The 17,445-nt window shown below is 42.6% G+C and overlaps 1 protein-coding gene across 1 annotated transcript in view; it reads left to right on the top strand.

The window, feature by feature from the left end:
* The window catches only part of LOC140722948 (protein phosphatase 1 regulatory subunit 37), a 296,211-nt gene that overhangs the window by 74,908 nt on the left and 203,858 nt on the right, over nucleotides 1–17,445 (top strand). The window contains exon 5 of the mRNA XM_073037577.1: nucleotides 8,183–8,283. Within this exon, the coding sequence (XP_072893678.1) occupies nucleotides 8,183–8,283 (101 nt within the window). The remainder of the gene's footprint in view (nucleotides 1–8,182; nucleotides 8,284–17,445) is intronic.

Raw genomic sequence — 17,445 nt, 5'->3', positions numbered from 1 at the left:
AGATTGTTATATTGTTATACATATATAACATATATAGTTATGATATATATAACTCTCACACACAACACAAAATGTAATATTACCACAAATAAATTAACAAATCATAAGGTGCATTTACAAGTTAAAAAGTAAACAGTATATTGCTGCTGGCACTTACTGTGATTCATAAGCCCACAGGTCAAAATCAGCATATTATGGCCTGAACTTTCTTCTGAATTGTGTTTGCACCTAAAGCAGATTTGAGCTGAATATAGTGAAATTTGAGGCAGCTTACTAAAAGTTTGGTGAAAAAATCTGATCCTGACATTTTTCAAAGAAAAAACATCAATCTCCTTTAAAGCTTATGTTAATGGGGTCATGAGGGGGAAGACAACCAGTGATCCATCTGCTGTAATAAATAATTGCCACAATGCATAGTAAGTGCTGGAGGACCTCCATGAGTACATGTCCCTGAGGTGGACAACTGATTTAAGAGGCCACTTTATGTGCAGTTCCTGAAGGTTAGAGTTACTTTGCCAGTATATCAATTTCTTTTGCAGTTTGGAAATTCAGCCGCCATAATTTTTTTTCTGGAGTCACCCTAAGATGTCAACTCTATTTTCCTCTCTATAGATACTAACTGGACCACTAACTGTTTCCAGTATTTATTCTATTTCAAATCACATACTTTTGATTGTACTTAATAATTGAAGAGTATAATGAAATACAAAATCAGATGTCTGAGGTTAATTTATTATCAAAGTATACAACTTTGAAATTATTCTTCTCCAGATAGCCATGAAATCAAAAAAGAAAAGGACAGCAACATGATCACCAATCCCCCCCTCCGCTGCACAAAAAATATGACGGAGCAGGACTATTGACCCCCAAAATCCCCTCTGTCACACACACACAAAAAAAAGAGAAATCTCAGGTAAAAAACACAGAATATAAAAATCATTTAAGACTGGAGGAAAAAAGTCCACAGTACAGGTCCCCATCCATATCCATGTTCAAAATGCAGAAAAACCTACGTAACATTCTCCAGGCACAGTGACAGGCCACACAGGCTTCCCTCTCTAACAGCAGAGTGATCCCACCAGTGATCGGTAGGCAGTCTCCCCTCTCTGGAAGCAGAGCGATTCCACGAGTGATCAAGACACAGGCAATCAGCGCTCACCTTCTGCATTTGTCTTGAAGTTTCAATCTCCCTCGTCACTTTAATCGGTGAACTATTGAAGCTCTAACTGGCAAAGTGGAGTCAAACATCGGCTCACACCCCGTCTCGCAGCCTGTTTGCCACGAGGCTCACATTGGCTGCCTCTGTCTCCAGGATCCTCTAGGAGATTACAAAGCATTGGATCACCCAAATGATCTCCAAACTGCAAATTGCAGTCTCCAACAGTTCCAGAAACACACTCAAGATGAAACGTCAGATGTAAAGACACAAAAGAAGTGAAATGAATAGTGTTGTGAACTATCTAGAAGATATTGACTGTGGGAGCATTGTATGCAGGCCTCATATCGTACAGCAAAGAAAATCTTTCATGTTTCGTAAACACCAGCTGAGCGGCAACAAAGGTTTTGTGCACAAGAGCATTTCAGTTACTTCATGGCCTTGTAGCCTGTGCAGTTCAGAGGGAACAGTGGAAAGGGGGAGTTAGGGGTCAGATTAGTGGTTAGGATCAGGTCTGTGTGGCAATTAGTGATCAGGCTTTAGCCTAGGCCTCCACTCGCCTATCCACGTTCAAAGGGCTGCCAACAGATGTTTGAAGATTGCGGTTGGTTGTCAGACTGGCAGACCAGTGCGGACAAAGACCGGTGGCACACCCCACTCCCCCCCCAAACCCCCCAGGTCATCAGCATGTTCCAGGATCAGAGTTCCGTCGTGTGGGCAGGAGACATGAGCAATGGTGCCTCTCTAAGTGCGTGATTTGACGGGGCCAGAGTTTTGAAGCCGTGTGTTTGGGGTCACATCATCAGTGAGGCTGGAGCTTCAGCTTGGAGTTTCGGGTCCTCACTGATATTCATTGGTGAGTCTTGCGGTGTACAGTATACCACAAGCTGAAGTCCCAAGGTCGTCCAGAAGTTTGGAAGTTGAGGCCTGATGGGCAGACCCTTTGTTTACGAGTTTCTGCGAGTACCCTGGAAAAGGTAAAGCCCAATGTCTGCAAACCCGTGAGTCCACTGGAGACTGCTGATGGCCTGTCCACAGGCTAGAGGACAGTTAATGTGTGCAGGTAGAACAGGTCTTGTTTTTCTGCTGTTGTTTTGTTGTTTGCTGTGCTCTGTGATCTTCTAATGAACATTGTGGGCATGTTGTGTTGGCACTGGAATGTGTGGCTGCCCCCAGCACTTCATTAGGTTGTATTGGTTGTTAATGCAAACAACACATTTCACTATATTGAAACACCCTGGTTTCCTTGGCTGCGTGAGCCTAGGGAAGACAACCTCCGGTACCCCCAAACCCGTGAGATTGAGGTGCACGTGATCCCACCCCAAACCCCAGTTTGTGTGGATGCTATTTCATTTGCTACCCTGTTACAAATTTATGCCACAAAATAACAGACAGTACACTGCATACAGTCAAAGGAATTATATTTCTGAATTTTAACTAAAGGGTTAGTAAAGAATAACAATAAAAAGGGCTCACTCTAATTAAACAGTCAAACGTGCACAAGTTGGAGCTCATCTTGAACTTCTCTGTCACTCACGCGCTGGGCCCTCGGTCAACGTGAATGCCCACACCACCTTCTGAACATCACTCGCAATCCATCTCGAACAAACAGGTCTCCCACCGGATCTTCTGCTATGACTGGTACTCCCCAGTATCTTCTCTCTTCATCTCCTCTTGAACAAAAGCCCAAGGCCAACCTTATTGTCCCTCACCTAGAAAACCTCCCACTAATTATGGAGAAGGACAGGACTGGACCTAGAGTTGAGATTTTTGATTGGAGAAAGGCTAACTTTGAGGAGATGCGCAGGGATTTAGAGAGAGTGGAATGGGTCAAGTTGTTTTATGGGAAGGATGTAATAGAGAAATGGAGGTCATTTAAGGGTGAAATTATGAGGGTACAGAATCTTTATGTTCCTGTTCGGTTGAAAGGAAAGGTTAAAGGTTTGAAAGCGCCATGGTTTTCAAGGGATATTAGAAACTTGGTTCGAAAAAAGAGGGATGTCTACAATAGATATAGGCAGCATGGAGTAAAGGAATTGCTCGAGGAATATAAAGAATGTAAAAGGAAACTTAAGAAAGAGATTAGAAAAGCTAAAAGAAGTTACGAGTTTGGTTTGGCAAATAAGGTGGAAGTAAATCCGAAAGGCTTCTACAGTTATATTAAAAGCAAGAGGATAGTGAGGGATAAAATTGGTCCCTTAGAGAATCAGGGTGGTCAGCTATGTGTGGAGCCGAGGGAGATGGGAGAGATTTTGAACGATTTCTTCTCTTCGGTATTCACTAAGGAGAAGGATATTGAATGGTGTAAGGTGTGGGAAACAAGTAAGGAAGTTATGGAACCTATGACAATTAAAGAGGTGGAAGTACTGGCGCTTTTAAGAAATTTAAAAGTGGATAAATCTCCGGGTCCTGACCGGATATTCCCCAGGACCTTGAGGGAAGTTTGTGTAGAGATAGCAGGAGCTCTGACGGAGATCTTTCAGATGTCATTAGAAACAGGGATTGTGCCGGAGGATTGGCGTATTGCTCATGTGGTTCCATTGTTTAAAAAGGGTTCTAGAAGTAAGCCTGGCAATTATAGACCTGTCAGTTTGACATCAGTGGTGGGTAAATTAATGGAAAGCATTCTTAGAGATAGTATTTATAATTATCTGGATAGACAGGATCTGATTAGGAGTAGCCAGCATGGATTTGTGCGTGGAAGGTCATGTTTGACAAACCTTATTGAATTTTTTGAAGTAGTTACGAGGAATGTTGACGAGGGTAAGGCAGTGGATGTAGTCTATATGGACTTCAGCAAGGCCTTTGACAAAGTTCCACATGGAAGGTTAGTTAAGAAGGTTCAGTCGTTAGGTATTAATGCTGGAGTAATAAAATGGATTCAACAGTGGCTAGATGGGAGATGCCAGAGAGTAGTGGTGGATAATTGTTTATCGGGATGGAGGCCGGTGACTAGCGGGGTGCCTCAGGGATCTGTTTTGGGCCCAATGTTGTTTGTAATATACATAAATGATCTGGATGATGGGGTGGTAAATTGGATTAGTAAGTATGCTGATGATACTAAGGTAGGAGGTGTTGTGGATAATGAGGTGGGTTTTCAAAGCTTGCAGGGAGATTTATGCCGGTTAGAAGAATGGGCTGAACGTTGGCAGATGGAGTTTAATGCTGAGAAGTGTGAGGTTCTACATTTTGGCAGGAATAATCCAAATAGAACATACAGGGTAAATGGTAGGGCATTAAGGAATGCAGTGGAACAGAGAGATCTAGGAATAACAGTGCATAGTTCCCTGAAGGTGGAGTCTCATGTAGATAGGGTGGTGAAGAAGGCTTTTGGAACGCTGGCCTTTATAAATCAGAGCATTGAGTACAGAAGTTGGGATGTAATGTTAAAATTGTACAAGGCATTGGTAAGGCCAAATTTGGAATATTGTGTACAGTTCTGGTCACCGAATTATAGGAAAGATATCAATAAATTAGAGAGAGTGCAGAGACGATTTACTAGGATGTTACCTGGGTTTCAGCACTTAAGTTACAGAGAAAGGTTGAACAAGTTAGGTCTCTATTCATTGGAGCGTAGAAGGTTGAGGGGGGATTTGATCGAGGTATTTAAAATGTTGAGAGGGATAGATAGAGTTGACGTGAATAGGCTGTTTCCATTGAGAGTAGGGGAGATTCAAACAAGAGGACATGATTTGAGAGTTAGGGGGCAAAAGTTTAAGGGAAACACGAGGGGGTATTTCTTTACTCAGAGAGTGATAGCTGTGTGGAATGAGCTTCCTGTAGAAGTAGTAGAGGCCAGTTCAGTTGTGTCATTTAAGGTAAAATTGGATAGGTATATGGATAGGAAAGGAGTGGAGGGTTATGGGCTGAGTGCGGGTAGGTGGGACTAGGTGAGATTAAGAGTTCGGCACGGACTAGGAGGGCCGGAATGGCCTGTTTCCGTGCTGTGATTGTTATATGGTTATATGGTTATATAATTGGATGGCACATGTTCCACATCATCCCTTATCTTCAGCAATAACCCAAACAAGCTGAAAGCAAAACAGAGCTGCTAAATGAAGTACCTACAGTATAACATTAAAGATATGAACCAGGGCATTACACTATGTTTCGATGTACTTATGATAAATAAATGAATCTGAATTTAACAGTTACTTTTAAATAATGAAGGTGTGGTAGGTAAGGAAAGGAAAGGCTATTTATTTAATTTCTGATTGAGGAATTATTCATTCAAAATTTAAAAAAGAGATGAAATTAGAAAATGTCTGCAGATATTGTAAATCTGAAACTAAAATGGAAAAAGCTGGAAAGGCTAGATGAAACAGATAGCATCTACACAAAGGGAGTTAATGTTTCAGGATAATAGGTATCTTTTCAAAAGAATGATAGTTATAAAAACTAGAGATTGTATTTATTTATTTAGAGATACAACACCATAACAGGTCCTTCAGGCCAAATAAGCTCACACCGCCAAAATACACCCTTGAGGTCAATTACCCTACTAACTGGCCTTTGGGACATGGGAGGAAAGTGGAGCACCTGGAGGAAATCTACATGGTCATGGGGAGAACATACAAACTCCATATAGGCAGCTTCAGAATTGAACTTTTGTCACTATGGCTGGCATTGTGAAGTGTTACTCTAACCACTCTGCCACTGTGCCACTCCATTGATGAGGGGGAAGCTGTAGAACATAATGAAAAAAATTGAAATAATGAAAGACAATGGTTAGGTACACAGATTAGTTTTCTATTGATTTAGTTAGGAAATAATTTGCCATATGTCTAGATTCTCTGCTTACCTCTCAGGGTCTCACATTTATCTTCAACTTTCCATTATTCACAGAAGAGAAGAGTTGCCCATCTGCTTTGTAAATCAATGTAGATTCTACTCTGATACAAGTCCTACACTACTCTAATATAAGTTCTATGATTAGCATATAGTAATGGTGTAGATTTGATTGAGGTTAAGCAGTGCCATCTCCTTGACCTAGATAAATTCAAAGGACTAAAGTTAGCCAAGCAGCAATTTTTGAGGCTGAACAATATTTTTAAAAATATTTTCATTCATAGGGCTAAAGGTAACCAAGCAGCAAAAGAATCATAGAGTCATAGAAAAGATTAGCACAGAAACAGGCCCTTCAGCCCATCTAGTCTGTGCCGAACCATTTAAACTGCTTACTCCCATCTACCTGCTCCAGGACCATAGCCCAACCATCCACCTATCTATCCAAAGTTCTTTTAAATGTTGATGCTGAACACTATTAAAAAAAATATTTTCATTCATGGAGTATGAATGATACCGGTTAGACCAGCCTATATACTGATAATCTCAGATTATTTTTATTATTTTGGGGACGGTATCGTAACATAGTGGTTAGAGTTATGCTATTACAGTGCCTGTAATTTCCACTGCTGTCTGTAAGAAGTTTGAACATTCTCCCTGTGACTGCGTGGGTTTCCTCCAGGAGCTCTGGTGTCCTCCCACTTTCCAAAGATGTCCGGGTTAGTAGGTTAATTGGTCACATGCGTGTTAATGGATGGAGTGGGCTTGTTAGGGTAGAAGAGCTTGTTACCATGCTGTCTGTCTAAATAAAAAGAGAACAAAAATTAAATCAATGTAATTGCTGATTTGATGGGCAGTTAAAAGTCACAGACCGTGTTATTGGTCCAGATTCCTATGGTAACTAGTCTAGATACAAACAACAGATTTAATTTCTCTGAATTAATTTCTCCAGTGGCACAGTAGCGGTTAGGACAAAGCTTAACAGTACAGACGACTCACGTTCAATTCCTACCGCTACCTGTAAGGAGTTTGTACGTTCTCCCTGTGACTGCATGGGTTTTCCTCCAGGTGCTCCGGTTTCCTCCCACAGTCTAAGGATGTACCGGCTGGTAGTTAATTGGTCGTTGTAAATTGTTTTGTGATTAGGGGATTAAATCAGGGATTGCTAGGTGGTGCAGCTCGAAAGGTTTCTCTGCACTGAATCTCAATAAATAAATAAATAGTGAATCAGTTAGAATTTAACAAACAAAGCTGCATTTGCTATTGTGAGATTTGATTGCAGGCCACTGGATGATTAGTTTAGATCAAACTGTCTGCTGGAGGAAATCAATGGGTCAAGCACCATCTGTGGGGGTAAAGGAACCGTTGACGTTTTGGGTCAAAACCTTTCATCTTTAGATTCTTCTCCTCCATCTGAGTTTCGATCTCTGGATTCCTGGTCCAGAGATTTACCACTGCATCGGGAATTCATTGCCTCCCCCTCAATATTTTCCTTCATTGCTGGAATCTAAATGTGAATACAGCCAAGGTAAAGAGAAGAATTTCTCCACAAAAACTGCAAGATGTGTAAAGTGAATTGGGTTAGCATACTTTTAAATCATTTTATTGTGTGTGTAGAGCTGTCTCATTTTAGAATCAAGTGAGTGAGGCCTCCATTGGTCAGCATTGACCACATCCCATGTAGCAAGCTCCCTCTGTCCACGCAGGAACAGCAGAGACCGATACAGTTTAGAACCAGAAGCATTGCAGGAGATACTGGTCAGTGTTGAACTCAACAAGGACTATCTCAGGGACTCCAGCTCTGGATTTTTCCCTCAGGGTTTACTCCATGAGTGGGTATAGCCATGAGGCAGCAAAGATTTCAGATCAGTGTTTTGAGATCAAACCACTATAAATTTATTATTCTAGTGTAGAGTAGCCACAAGAAATTGTATTATTTATTTATAATTGTGCTGTTTATCTATTGTGTTTTTTTTTGTGCTGCATTGTATCCAAAGGAGCGATCATTTCCTTCTCCTTTACACTTTTGTACTGGAAATGACACTAAACAAAGTTGATATCACTGGCAAAGGTGAAACTTGTTGTTTCATGGCATCAGTTCATTGAATGCATTATAATAATAAAATCTATAAATCATAACAAGAAATACATATCATATGTTTGCCCCGAATCAAACTTACAACATTTTATAGCAATCTGTTCCTTATATTTCTAAAATGACTGAACACATTTATTTTCTAGGGGAAAACTTAGACAATGTTAGCTGTGAAGCCCTCGAAGAAATCTTCAAACGGATACGGTTTAAGATGATTAGTTTGGAGTGGGCAAAGCTGAATGAAGATGTAAGTGTATCAATAGTTTTGACTGTGATCATCAGTCGCAAATCCACCAGTGGGGAGTAAAACGGATACGCAATATTGCCATAGCTCGATCATAGAACGTGAAATTGCTCACAAGCTATACCTCATTTGAACAATCATAGGCAGATTACTTTTATCCCAAAAATCAGCAGTAGAAGCTAAGGGACAAGCAGCCTGGGGTTTTTTTTTTACCCTTCTCAGATTCAGATTCAGATTCAGTTTATTGTCATTTAAAAACCACAAATGCAATGCAGTTAAAAAATGAGACAACATTCCTCCAGAATGATATCATAAAAGCATATGACAAAACAGACTACACCAGAAAATCCACGTAACGTTTGGCAATCCCCAATCCAGAGTCCGGAGAGGCTGCTGCGTATTAATATTGCGCTACTGTCTTAGCGCGTTCCCCGGAAAGGAGCTCCAAATCCACCAGACAAACAAGACCAAAAACTAAAGCTACAAGACCTGCACAAAACCACATAGTTACAACATATAGTTGCAACAGTGCAAACAATAGCATAATTGATAAAAAACAGACCTCAGGCACAGTAAAAATAGTCCAAAGATGTTAAAGGACTATAAATTCAAAAGAAATCACCACACAGTTTCCACAAGTCCCCAGGATCCCGACAGACTCGCCATCCCACGCTGGCGGCAGAAGGGAATACCCCCACTATGGACTTCCATGGTGCCGCCCGACTCAGCCTCGCAGACAATGAAAGCTCTGTCGAAACCAGCCTCGCAGACACAGCACACACCGAAAGCGACCTGACTGCAGCGGACTCCGAGTCCATCGAAACTCCGAGTCGATGCCCATCCCCTCCGGCACAGCTTCTCTGAGCACCATCCTCTGCCGAGCGTATTAAGACGGCCCCGCCAACGGCCATCGGCAACGCGACCCCGAGGACTGGGGGCTTATTCTTCCCAGCAGAGTCCCGGACCTCACAGCAGCAGCAGCAATGAAGAAGGTCTTCCTGGAGATTTCCCAATGTTCCTCCATGCTCCCACATCCGTTTTCAATCGATTATGATTGCGCACGGCACCCCACTTCACAAATAACAGATAATCAGTTCTGGAGTGGCTGCTGCAAGCTGCGTCGCGCCGCCATCTTGGATTTTTGGGCAATAAAGTTAAGAATGTGGCTGGAGAGAGAACTTCCACCTATTAAAATGGCCTAATGGTGCTCCTTGCACAACTGGGTTTAGCTTCATTAACAATTTGTGTTTGGAACTCCAAGAAAATGACTTTCTGCACTCATGGGCTCTGCAATATCCTTCTTTTCTCTGGTGGATCCCTGGCATTATCCTCAGCAGTTCCTGGTGGCTGAATTGCTAACTCAACGCTCACTCCAGCAAGGATGGAAGGCATGCAAAGAGCCAGCTGGATTTGAACCCAAGTCCACTCTCCTCGAAGTCCATCGAGGATGTCACTACACCACTGGCCACCTATCTGTTTCAGTGGACATCCGACAATATCCTTCTCAGATCCTATGGGCTCCTGCAATCCCCTCTCCTTCTCCAGTGGTCTCTTCACAATGTCCTCTCCTGCTCTTGTGATTGAAAGCCCATGCTTGGACTGCTTTGAGAGATAGATGCCACCCCAGATGCCAATCAGAGAATGTTGCCTCTCTCGATGACCTTGCTGAATCTGAATGGAGATACAACAAACTCTCCACATTGGTAATTCCAAAGTAGGTCTGATGTAAAGATCTGACATGTCAGTTATCCTCTGGTATCCTATACTCAATAAAGAAAAGATGACAACAAGAAAATAAATTTAATTATTTACTTAGCGATACAGCGCGGAGTAGGCCCTTCAAGCCCTTCAAGTCTGCCATGTCATTCCAGCAAGCCTCCACCCACAATTAACCCTAACCTCATCACAGGACATTTTACAATGTCCAGTTAACCTACCCGGTACATCTTTGGACGGTGGGAGGAAACCGGAGCACCTGGAGAAAATCCATACATTCCATGGGGAGGACACACGGAAGCTTCTTACAGAACGGTGCCGGATTTCTGAACTGCGGAATGCCCAAACCTGTAATAGTGTCACTCTAACCACCATCCTACCTTGGCACCCACAGTTAATTGGGAAAGGACATTACAGCACAAGTGGTAAAGTCAAAGCTGCCAGAATAACAAGCCAAATTGATAAAGGTTACAACTCTGCGTCAAGATACAGGACAGTTGTGTCTATTATCATAACTTTTCTTAGTTATGTCCCACCAGTCTACAACAGCGCCAGCCCCAACTTCATACTCTAACATCCCAACATGCCCATTTTGCCTCACCCGTGGCACTTGCTACATAGATCTAATTTAATGGTTTTCCTTTACTGTCTACTATACTTGTTGAGGAGAAAACAAAAGGCTGACACATGATAACACCATCACTATAAGACCAGGAGCAGAATCGGGCCATTCAGCCCATTGAGTATACTTATTTTCCTTCTCAACCTCATTTCCCTGATTTCTCCCCATAACCTTTGATACCCTGACTAATCAAGAACCTATTAACCTTTGCTTCAAAAATGCCCAATGGTCTGGCCACCAAAGCAGTTTATGGCAATGAATTCCACAGATTCACACACAGGTGGTTATTCCATCCTTAATCCTTCTAATCCTTTTGGAGAATATGTCCAGGGCATGGTGGGTATCATAACATATTTATATGTTATATGTCCTGATAAATATCAAGTAGAAATAAAGTTTACTGTCCAGTAGTTTTAGCAGAGGCGTTTTGTCTGTGGTCATTTTATATCTTGCCATCATCTGACCACGGGAGGGAGTTGACATCAGTACAATCACAACATCTTTCAAAGGAATTTCATCTCTTCAATATCTTCTTTCAAAGTGGATGAAAACATTTAATATCTTAGGTGGTCTCCTTGTTTATTATGAATGACGCAAGTTCAGTTTGTGCTCCTTCACTCTGAGTCTCAGTTGGCAAGTCAATTCCAATTCTGGCAAATCCTCACTTGACAATCGTGGTGTATGATGCCTTATTGGGTCTTGATGAGACTTTATCACATGACTGTCATTCAGGTGAAGCACAAACGAAATGTGTGTGGAACTCTCAAAGATTTGTTCCAATAACCAACATTGTTTGTGGCTATGAGAGGTGACCTCATAGAGGATTCTAGGATCATGAGGGGCATGGATAAGATGGGTGGTCATAGTCTTTTCCTCAGGGAGTTGAAAACTAGAGGGTGCAGATATAAAATAAGAGGGGAGAGATTTATGAGACCTAAGAGGTAGCTCTTTACATAGAGCATAGCGAGCACCTGGAATGAGCTGCCAGAGGAAGTGGTTGAGGTGAGTACAGCTGCAACATTTAAGAGACACTTGGATAAGTACATGGAGGGGAGGGACCATAAGACATAGGATCAGAATTAGGACATTTGGCTCGTCAAGTCTGCACTGCCATTCCATCATGGCTGATTATCTCTCTCAACCCTATTTTCCTACCTTCTCCCCTAACATAGAAACATAGAAAACCTACAGCACAATACAGGCTCTTCGTCCCACAAAGTTGTGCCGAACATGTCCCTACCTTAGAAGTTACTTGGCTTACCCATAGCCCTCTATTTTTCTAAGCTCCATGTATCTATCCAAAGATCTCTTAAAAGACCCTATCGTATCCGCCTCCACCACCATTGCCGGCAGCCCATTCCACGCACTCACCACTCTTTGCGTAAAAAACTTACCCCTGACATTTCCTTTGTACCTACTCCAAAACACTTTAAACCTGTGTCCTCTTGTGGCAACCAATTCAGCCCTGGGAAAAAGCCTCTGACTATCCTCACAATCAATGCCTCTCATCATCTTATACAGCTCTATCAGGTCACCTCTTATCCTCCATTGCTCCAAAGAGAAAAGGCCAAGTTCACTCAACCTGTTTTCATAAGGCATGCTCCCCAATCCAGGCAACATCCTTGTAAATCTCCTCTGCACCATTTCTATGGCTTCCACATCCTTCCTGTAGTGAGGCGACCAGAACTAAGCACAGTACTCCAAGTGGGATCGGACCAGGATCCTATATAGCTGCAACATTACCTCTTAGCTCCTAAATTCAATTCCACAATTGATGAAGGCCAATACACTGTATGCCTTCTTAACCACAGAGTCAACCTGTGCAGCTGCTTTGAGCGTCCTATGGACTCGGACCCCGAGATCCCTCTGATCCTCCACACTGCCAAGAGCCTTACCATTAATACTATATTCTGCCATCATATTTGATCTACCAAAATGAACCACTTCACACTTATCTGGGATGAACTCCATCTGCCACTTCTCAGCCCAGTTTTGCATCCCATCAATGTCCTGCTGTAACCTCCTACAGCCCTCCACACTATCCAAAACACCTCCAACCTTAGTGTCATCAGCAAACTTACTAATCCATCTCTCCACTTCCTCATCCAGGACATTTATACAAATAACGAAGAGTAGGGGTCCCAGAACAGATCCCTGAGGCACACCTCTGTTCACTGACCTCCATGCAGAATATGACCCATCTACAACCACTGTTTGCCTTCTGTTGGCAGTCAGTTCTGGATCCACAAAGCAACGTCCCCTTGGATCTCATGCCTCCTTACTTTCTCAATAAGCCTTGCATGGGGTACCTTATCAAATGCCTTGCTGAAATCCATATAGACTACATCTACTGCTGTTCCTTCAGCAACATGCTTAACATTTGACACCCTGGGTAATCAAGAACCTATCAACCTCCACTTTAAATATACCCAATGAACTGGCCTCCATAGTCATCCATGTCTATGAACTCCACAGATTTATCACCCTCTGGCTGAAGAAATTCCCCCTCATTTCTTTCAGTTCTAAATGATATCTCTCTATTCTGAGGCTGTACCCTCTGGTCCTAGACTTCCCCCACGAAAGGAAACATTTGATCCACATCCACTCTCTCTAGGCTTTTCAGTATTCAATATGTTTCAATGAGATTTCCCCCTCATTCAGAGAGAGTTGACGTGTGTATGCCTGCTTTTGTTTCTTTCTTGATACCCTGTAATATCCAGAACATCTAGTGATGTCTGTGTTTAGTACAGGGATGAATGGAGCAGTCTGAACTGAAAACTCAATTGATTTAAAAGCACCTGCTTTCTATGGTCCCCTCAGCTCTTCCCAACCTTGTTTCACACTCTCAGGTACAGGTTGTATATTGTCAAACCAAGGTGTAGCATCCTTCAAGCATCTTAGATTTCATACCTTCAAATCACAAAACACATCAGAGTACTTGTCAAATATAGACGATTTGTTCATCCTCGTAAACTCCCCCTGATCTAGTTTTACCTTTGATGGAAAGTCCCAGCCTATGAAATTGGATCCTTGCCCTGGAAAGATTGCAAGATGAGCTTTGCTTCCCTGTCACTGCTTCTCACTGTAACCTCACACATTCCCAATCACCTTGATCCTTTCCTTGGTGTAGGTACCAAGAAAGGGAAATGACTCCTTAAGTTTCACTATACCATCTGTCAATGTTTCTTAAATTCCTGTTCACACACCATCAAGACTAAAGCTCCAGAGTCACTTTCAGCGGCACTCTCTTTTCCTCAGTATATCCAGAATTTTGCAAAGGTTCAGTTGAACCCTGACAACGTGAACAATGCCTCTGATTCGTGTGGGTCTCACACACACACACACACACACACACACACACACACACACACACACACACACACACACACACACACACACACACACACACACACACACACACACACACACACACACACACACACACACACACACACACACACACACACACACACACACACCAGATGGAACTCAGTAGTTTAGGCAGCATCTATGGAAATGAAGAAACAGTTGTCATTCTAGGCTGAGACCCTTCTTCCGCACTGGAAAGGAAGGGGGAAGATGTCAGAATAAAAGGGTGCTCCCGATGCAGCTTCCTCTACATTGGTGAAACTCAATATAAATTAGGGGACCGCTTTGTCGAACACCTCTGCTCCATCCACCAAAAGTGGAATTTCCTGGTGGCCAACCATTTTAATTCCTATTTCTATTTATGTTCCAAAATGTAGATCCATGGCCTTTTGCCATAATAAAGCCACTCTCAGTATGGAGGAGCAACACTTCATATTCCATTTAGGTAGCCTCCAACTTGATGGCATGGACATTGATTTCTCCTTCTGGTTAATTTTTTCTTTCCCCTTCCTTTTGCTTCTATTCCCCATTTTGGCTTCTTCCTCTTCTCCTCACCTGCCCATCACCTTCGACTGGTGCCCTTCCCTCTTCCCTTTCTTGCATGGTCCACTCTCCTCTCCTATCAAATACCTTCTTCTCCGGCACTTTACCTTTCCCACCTACCTGGCTTCACTTATCAGTTTCTAGCTAGTCCTCCTTTTCTTCCCTGCCCCCCCCCACCCCCACCTAGCCACCTTTTTGCTCTGGCAGCATCAGCCTTCCTTTCCAGTCCTGAAAAAGGGTCTTGGCCTGAAACTTTGACTGTTTATTTATTTCCATAGATGCTGCCTGATTTGCTGAGTTCCTTCAGAACTGTGTATGTGTTGTTCTGGATTTTCGGCATTCACAGGATCTCTTGTGATCACCACATTTTCTATCAAGCTTTGGCATATCCTTTCCAATTGACTTTATGCAGCTTGAGTTTGTCATGGTCTTGCTTTTCTATTGATAAATGCCCTTAGTACAACTGAAGCCTTGCGTCTGCATTCAGTAGTTCAATATCTCATGCTGACATGATAATATTTCCCCTACATGCTTCTTGTTTCTTTCCCACAGACCAGCAAAACTTGAGCCCATCTTATTAACACTCTGGGCCCTCACTGTAACTCTTGTGTTTGTTCGACCACTGTCTCCACTCTCTGAGAAATATCAAAAGCTTGCTTGAAATGCAGCGTCTCACTGAGCATCTTCCTTTGAGGATGTGTCTTGAATTCCACAAATGGTGTGATCTTGCAAAATCTATAAACTTTGATACTGTACAAACGAATTAGTGGTTAGTGTAACGTGATTATAGTGCCAGTGATCCAGGTTCAATTCCACTGTTCGTAAGGTGCTTAAATGTTTTCTTCATGACCTGTGGGTTTCCTCTAGGTGCTCTGGTTTCCCCCCACATTCCAAAGATTGTAGGTCAATTGGTGACATGGGTGTAATCGGGTGGTGTGGACTCATAGGACAGAAGGACCCGTTACCATGCACTATAAACTCTTTTGCAAAGACTCTTCCTTTCATAACTTTTGCTTTTGCAATTTTCAGCAATCTGTCTTCAACATCTACAAAGTCTACAATAGTTTGATTTGAACAGGGAGACTAGTTTGTTAAATTTGCATAAACTTGCACTGAAACTGGGACTGGGGCACAGCGATTCAGTGAACTTATCCATCTCCTTAAATTTCATTGTCTTTTTGTTTGGCTGGAGATATAGTCAATCCATAATTCCATTCGATGTCTGGAAACAACCAGGCAACGTGGTCATTTTGACTTGATTCAATATAACTGACGTAAGCACAAACGTCCTAAGTGAGTGAAATGCAGTATAGTATCAGTGAAAAACTCTGGTCCGCAGCTGCAAAGAAACATAATCCAAAAAATTTACACAAGGAAAATCAGGATATCTTGTATAACATTCTTGATTAATTTTCATTCATCTTCCATCACCAAAGCTACTCTGTCTACTCAAACTGACTGAAACTATACTTGAAGACCAGCAGCTTTACCATAGAGTCATAAGATTCATGCAGCAGAGAAATCGGTCCTTCTGTCTATTATGTCTGTACTGATCATCTTACTTGTCTAAACTAATTCCACTTCCCTCTACACATTCCTCAATCAACTACCTATCCAGATACCCTCTTAGATGAAGTTGTATGTATCTCTAGGTGTGAAATGAGTGGCAGTGTGGAGTTATGTCTCTACCAAAGGAGGTGTAAGGTACTCCTTCCCTCCACTAACCTGCAGGTCACCCTTGGGCAAGGTGCAGCACCTGCTTAGTCCCAGATCAGGGTCATGCGAAGCCATGGGGGCAGGTGGTGGATGATTGTGTGAGCAGCTGGTGCATAACACAAGTCCTGGCTATGTGACCACTGACGCCAGGTAGGCAATCTCCAAAGAGAATTGATAATGGCTGGGGTCACCTGTCTTGTAAAGACACTGGCCAGAAGAAGGCAATGGCAAACCACTTCTGCAGAAAATTTTGACGAGAACGTCATGGTCATGAGTCCATGATCACCCATGTCATACAACATGGCACAGGTGATGATGATAAGGTGGAGGAAGACACGTGAAACTGGAGAAACAAGAGAACATTGAACAATAGAATCACAATAGCTTTAACAGTCACCTTCTGGATATCACACAGGTGACAGCAACCCTAGCTATGTTAATCCATGATCCACAGGTCCATGCCACATTTACAGTATTTTGGATTTCACTGCCATCACTGATATTGGCATGCAGAAGGGAATGTCAGAGAGTCTGGATTGGATAAAAGTACCAAAATATTTCTTGTGGGACTCATGAAACCACTATTGCTCTTTTGCAAAGAAGAATAAAGATTTATCTTGTCAGAACCAGGTAGGTCCTAACTGACCTTTGCCTAGAGGATTATTCATGGCGACTTGCCAACTCATTGCAAAGGAGGGAGCAGAAAGAGTGTGAGTGGAAAGGTTAGAGTGAGGAACTGAGGCTTTGTCTCAAGAGGTTTTGGCGAGAAAAGGCAGAGACTAGGTCAAGGTTTATGTCATTTTCTTTTCTTTATTATTGTATGGTAGAGCAGTAGGAATGGATCCCTGGGCAGTGGTGTGATCCTCTTGTACAAAATAGGAAGTCAGGGAGACCTCCAGTGTCCCTGCTGACTACGCCTGTAGAAATGCATCTGGCTGCAGCTCATTACAGACTAGGTTCCTCTTAATATCCTCTTCCTTAATGTCAACAAGACAAAGCAGAAGGTTATTGACTTCAGGAGAACTCACATGCTCACACCCTTTGTCAGGTTGGCTGCACAGCAGTGAAATCTGCGAGCAGTTTCAAACTCCTGGGAGGGTACATCTTGCACAACCTCTCATGGTCCCAGAACACATCCTACACACTCAGGGAAGCTCATTAAAGCCTCTACTTTCTGAGGAAGGAGAAGAGAGCTGGAC

The sequence above is a fragment of the Hemitrygon akajei genome, chromosome 3 (genome assembly GCF_048418815.1).
Source record: "Hemitrygon akajei chromosome 3, sHemAka1.3, whole genome shotgun sequence".
Taxonomy (NCBI): domain Eukaryota; kingdom Metazoa; phylum Chordata; class Chondrichthyes; order Myliobatiformes; family Dasyatidae; genus Hemitrygon; species Hemitrygon akajei.
The sequence above is the reverse complement of the archived record's forward strand: the minus strand, read 5'-3'. Positions and strand labels throughout refer to the sequence as shown.